The sequence below is a fragment of the Brassica napus genome, chromosome C6, assembly GCF_020379485.1.
Source record: "Brassica napus cultivar Da-Ae chromosome C6, Da-Ae, whole genome shotgun sequence".
Lineage (NCBI taxonomy): Eukaryota > Viridiplantae > Streptophyta > Magnoliopsida > Brassicales > Brassicaceae > Brassica > Brassica napus.
This window is the reverse complement of record NC_063449.1, coordinates 32,978,509-32,984,508: the sequence shown is the minus strand read 5'-3', so window position 1 is coordinate 32,984,508 and position 6,000 is coordinate 32,978,509. Positions and strand designations below refer to the sequence as shown.

The window sequence follows — 6,000 nt, the reverse complement described above, 5'->3', positions numbered from 1 at the left end:
TGGATTGAAACAATCAGGCCGGATGTGGTACAATAGGTTAAGTGAGTACCTAGAGAGAAGGATACAAGAATGATCCGATCAGCCCTTGTATCTTTATAAAGAAATTCGGCCAGGGCTTTGTGATCATAGCAGTGTATGTTGATGATTTAAATATCCTAGGAACCTCTGGAGAGATTTCCCAAACAGTTGAATATCTTAGAAAGAATTCGAGATGAAAGATCTTGAAAAAAAAAACAAAGTTTTGTTTGGGATTACAGCTTGAGTACATAAGAGATGGAATCCTTGTGCATCAAATGTCATATACAGAAAAGGTACTCAAGAGATTTAATATGGCCGAGTCTCACCCGTTGTCGAGCCCCATGGTCGTGAGGTCCCTCGGCCTGGACACTGATCCGTTCCGTCCTAAGATGGACGATAAAGATGTCCTTGGTCCCGAAGTGACATATCTCAGTGCCATAGGAGCTTTGATGTATTTGGCTAGTCACACGACCAGATATATGTTTTGCCGTGAATCTATTGTCTAGATTAAGCTCTTGTCAAACCCAAAGGCACTGGAACGGGATTAAACATGTTCTTCGTTACCTGCAAAGAACGAAAGACTTGGGTTTATTTTATACTAACCAAAACAAAGAATGTTTAATTGATTTTGCTGATGCAGGTTATCTTTCGGATCCACACAATGCTCGATCACAGACAGGCTATGTTTTCACACATGGTGGAACGGCCATATCATGGCGTTCCATGAAGCAGACGATCGCGGCCACATCTTCAAACCATTCGGAGATCTTGGCTGTTCATGAGGTCAGCCGCGAGTTGTTCAGAACAGGGGGAGTAATACGTGTTGTACTATTTTTCCTTTACCATGGTTTTGTCCCACTGTGTTTGGTTTTCCTAGCAAGGTTTTAATGAGGCAACATCTAAAGCGTATTACAATCCATGTATGGTTATGACATTCAAGGAGGAGTGTTATAAATCATATTGTGGATGTCCATAACCGGCCCAATGCTAGAGAGAGAGAGTCGACCGTGAGGAGAGAGAGAGAGAGAGAATCGGCATCTTGTCTTTTCCTTATTAGATTATGATTTGTACTCTTTACATATTTGTATTTCCTTTCTTTAGTCTTTCCATTATTTTACAACCATGTAATTCTCTATATATAAAGAATTTCTTATGTTTATAAATAATACAGAAACATATCACAGCAGTCAGTTCTTGGTTTTCTTTTTTGTTTTGTCATCAGCTCTTGGTTTTCATAAAAGTAATTATTTATATTCTTGATATGATGGGTATGTTATTTTTTATATGCCACACTGTGTGTATTAGATACAAGTTTTATAAGCTAATTTTTGTCAGTTGTTTTATTTTCTTTTGGCTTTCATCGTTCAACAAAAGTATTGCAGAGCTACTCACAAACTCACTCTCAGCACGTGAAATAATTTGAAGCTTCTCAATTCATTTCACATCACTTCGTAATACGACACCGTATGGCGTGAATAATCTGCTCCTCTCTTGCCCTAAAGCTGAGTTAAGGTTTAAACACACAATAGCACTCTTTTGATTTATGTCTCTTTGTTCTGTTTTTGTCGGTTTGTGTAACCGATCAACTCAAGCTATTGGCTCCTTACTCCCTGAAATTTGACTTCTCTATTGGATTTCACCAAAGTTTCTCTATATGAAGCAATCTTTACCCTCACAATTTCATTATATTTGAGCCACAAGAAAAAGAAAAAGTACATGCGTTTGTGATGGACGGTGGTTATGATCAATCCGGTCACTCTAGATACTTCCATAATCTCTTTAGGCCTGAGCTTCACCACCAGCTTCAGCCACAGCCTCAGCCTCAACCTCAGCTTCAGCCCCAGCCTCAACCTCAGCTTGAGTCTGATGATGAATCTGACTCCAACAACAAGTATCCGGTTCAACCTGATTCCGACCAGGTTACCTCGGGCTCAACTTCCGGGAAGCGTCCACGTGGACGTCCTCCAGGGTCTAAGAACAAGCCGAAGCCACCGGTGATTGTGACAAGAGATAGCCCCAACGTGCTTAGATCTCATGTTCTTGAAGTCTCATCTGGAGCCGACATAATTGAGAGCGTCAACAATTACGCTCGCCGAAGAGGGAGAGGTGTCTCCATTCTCAGTGGTAACGGCGCGGTGGCTAACCTCACTCTCCGACAGCGGGTGACGACTCATGGGAACAATGGTGGAACTGAAGCCGGAGCTGGAGGGATTGTGACTTTACATGGAAGGTTTGAGATTCTTTCCATCACTGGTACGGTGCTTCCGCCGCCCGCGCCGCCGGGATGCGGTGGTTTATCTATCTTTGTTGCTGGTGAACAAGGTCGGATGATCGGAGGAAGAGTGGTGGCTCCGCTTGTGGCTTCTGGTCCCGTGATACTGATGGCTGCATCGTTCTCCAACGCAACTTTTGAAAGGCTTCCGCTTGAAGATGAAGGAGGTGAAGGTGGGGGAGACGTCGGAGGAGGAGTTCCACCGCCAGCCACTTCAGAAACACCGCCGTCTGGAGTCGCTCAAGGAGAGCTAAGAGTTAATATGAGTGGTTATGATCAGTTTTCCGGCTGGGGAGACGGAGCCGCTGCAAGACCATCATTTTAGATTTGAAATTTATGTCCGTAAATTCCCTGTAACCAAAATTTCAATTGAAAATAAATAATCATTTCATGATAATATTAATGACATTTTCATTTTGGGTTCTTTTGGTTTTTAATTTAGTTTATCATAATATAAACATATGGAGTCGTCTTTAGGTGTACTTCTCCATCGACAATTCTCTTATTTTTATGTTAATCATCAGGGTTCTGTGATGAACCCAATAAATTATTCCGCATGTTTCAAAATGATACATGTTTTAGTTTTTTCACACATATTAATAAACATATTAAATTTCAATATTAAATGCATAATTTTTTGTGATTATCTATTTCCTATAATTTAAACTAATAAAAATTCAGAAAATGCAATTAATTTTCTTGAAGTTTACAATTAGTCATTATTAGTTGATAAAAAATACATTGAAAATTGAAAAAATGTATCATTTTGAAATACTTTTTTTTTCTAGAATATGTTTCTTTTTTAAACGGAGTGAGTATTTGTTATGCGCTTGAATTCACAAATAAAATGATAAGAGAAGCCAATTTTATGAATATAATCAGTTCACTCATCAGTCATCACCCGTATATATTTGTCTCGTATGCGCAATCCCCAATTTGGGATATGAAAGTTAATCAATAAATGCATGTTACTATTTAGAGTATGTCAAGTCAACTAATGGATCAAACACTTGTTCTTGTTCATTTTCACTTGTTTAGTTACCAAATATTATAAAATCCTCAATATTGTAATTTATAAATCTTATGTATATATCTTGTTAAATACTCCATGTAACTAAAGAGCCTTATATACAACCTTTTGAGCATATTGAAGGCCTTCAAAAGTTCAAATCAAGTTTTTACTTAGGAACATGATTTGATGATATTTTTTAACCAAATGAGTTTTACTTCGTTATTGGATGGAATCGCTATCAATCTTTCTTCGATCTTATCGGTCAATCATGAAAATAACGCATCAAAATCTTACAAAAGTAACGCTTGAAACTTACGAAAAAATTAACTATCAGTTATAACAATAAAAACATATAATTACAAAAAATATTTATCCGTTACAACGATATAAACATACCATAAGAGATAGTTTTGACGGTTACAACGATTCGATTAATGGTAGAAACACAAGAACATTACATGACCTGCCAAAAACCAAAACAAGAAAAACATTTGGCTTTGAGTTTCATCAGTTTCCCTTTAGATGAGTAGGGAACTCTGCAACATCAGCCAATGGGTTTTGAGTACCAAGATGTATGAAAATGAGGAGTACATCAAGTTCCTAGGGAAGATATTTAGTGACAATATGAAAACATGTATTTTTTCTTAAGGATCATATAATATAAATATACTTTCTCCTATTTCTTTTAAAAGTCATATAAGCTTTTCCACATAGATTAAGAAAATTATTTAATTTTTGGTTTTACCTCTAACTAATATTTTTATTTGATTTTTGTAATTAATGAACTAAAATAATAGAGGTAAAATTAGAAAACTATCAAATAAGTACATTGAAAATATATAAAACGATATTTATAATGAAACAAATTTAAAGTTTAAAATGACAACTAATATAAAACATAGAGAGTAAGTATTTATATGTAGCGAAAGAGTTTGCATAATCAATGCAATGTTCAAATGTGGTGAAATATATCTCCAATAAAATGGAGATAATTTTTTATCTGCGTAAGAATATGAATAATTTTTACTTTGTTTTTTTTGGTTAATAACATGCATTATCATACGAATTTTCACATAGTGACATTAGCATTACTGATATAAACTACTAGGCTACCCATCGTGGTCAATTTCAACTTTACATTATAAGATGAGAATGAGAGTTGGATACAACCGTTTCATCATATATAAATAGTTGGCTTTTTAGGGCTTGAAGTATTGAGAATTCGAGGGTATTGTATTTGTACGTTGGGGACGGACGGACCTTTTAGGAACATGCAACAAAAGCCTTTATCTTTTGAAGATTTTCATGTGATCGTGTCATGTGCCTTACATGCAATTGAGCGACACAATACTGAAAACAGAAAACTGGACTTCTACCTTATTTTGTTTATTGAACTTTCTATAGGAATCTTTGTTCAGTATGCGTTTGACTATATACACTGATAAATAAACCGGGCTCTGAAATTTTAGGACTTTAAACGATTTAATAAAGACATTAATCAATCCTTTTTAAAATAATTTGGGGTCTATGTTCATGTGTTAATTCAAAAAATCTGGGGATCTAATAATAATAATGTTTCACTTCATTATGTCCAGGACCGGTTCTTAATGAAAAGTGAACATAAATGCAAATTGTATGCCTACGATTTTCACAAAAATCAAAAATGTATGCCTATGATTGAATTGATGTATAAAAAGGCACAGGGTTCGTATTCTAAATGATGTGGAAGATGAGATAGAGGTTTTGACTGGCTGCCACTCAGGGAGACGATAGTGGCCTATGGAAGCAGGCTGATGGGAAATTTGTTAATAGTTTCTCAACCAAGAAAACATGGGAACAAATTTGCGACTGTCACCAAGTCTGTGGTTGGAGCAGGGGTATTTGGTTCACCGATTTAACGCCTAAGTACTCCTACTTTGCGTGGACTGCTCTGAGAAATAGACTCCAAACTGGTGATAAGATGCGCATGTGGAATGCTTGGATCAATACAAACTGTATTTTGTGCAATGAAGCTGAAGAAACATGTCAACATCTCTTCTTCAGCTGCAGGTACTCAAGACAAGTGTGGAAAGCTCGTGCAGAGGGATTGTTGCAAGATAGTTCCACCACTGAATGGAGTGATATCATCGAAATTATCTCCAACCCGAGGCTGACTCCAGCAAAGAACTTTCTGATCCGATATGCATTCCAAGCGACCATGCACTCAATATGGAGGGAGCGTAATACTTGACATCATGAAGAGCAGCCATGTGAGGCTCACTGACTAATAAAACTTATAGACAAAACAGTCAGACTTTGGTTGCTTTCACTACGAGGGAGGGGTCATTTTGAAGAGGGGATTGTTACATGGTTTGGAACACGGGGAGAATCGTGAGCCTAGGAGAATTTTCTTCGTTTTTTAGATTCTTTTTTTGATTCATTAAACAGATGCACCTGATGTAAAAAGGTCTTTGATTGAATAAATTTAACATTCATTCAAAAAAAAATGTATAGAATACGACCCCAGAAAATATAAAGTGCCGAGTTTAAGGCCCGAATTCGGCCCACAGAATACAGGCTGAATCATAACATTCCAAAGTCACAACCACACAGTTTTGTTGATTGCATTGCATCCTGCAGTATCATGATCAGCCTTTCTACTAACTTTAATTGAACATCAATGTTCACTTCTGTACTTTGATCTTCAGAATTCAAGTTA

The 6,000-nt window shown here is 36.7% G+C and overlaps 1 protein-coding gene across 1 annotated transcript; it reads left to right on the top strand.

Annotated features, from left to right (window-relative positions):
- The first annotated feature begins 1,155 nt into the window (after window positions 1-1,155).
- On the top strand, window positions 1,156-2,713 carry LOC106369633 (AT-hook motif nuclear-localized protein 29-like). Its single transcript, XM_013809762.3, has one exon. The coding sequence runs from the start codon at window positions 1,746-1,748 to the stop codon at window positions 2,613-2,615; it is 870 nt and encodes a 289-aa protein (XP_013665216.1). The 5' UTR covers window positions 1,156-1,745; the 3' UTR covers window positions 2,616-2,713.
- Window positions 2,714-6,000: the final 3,287 nt, after the last annotated feature.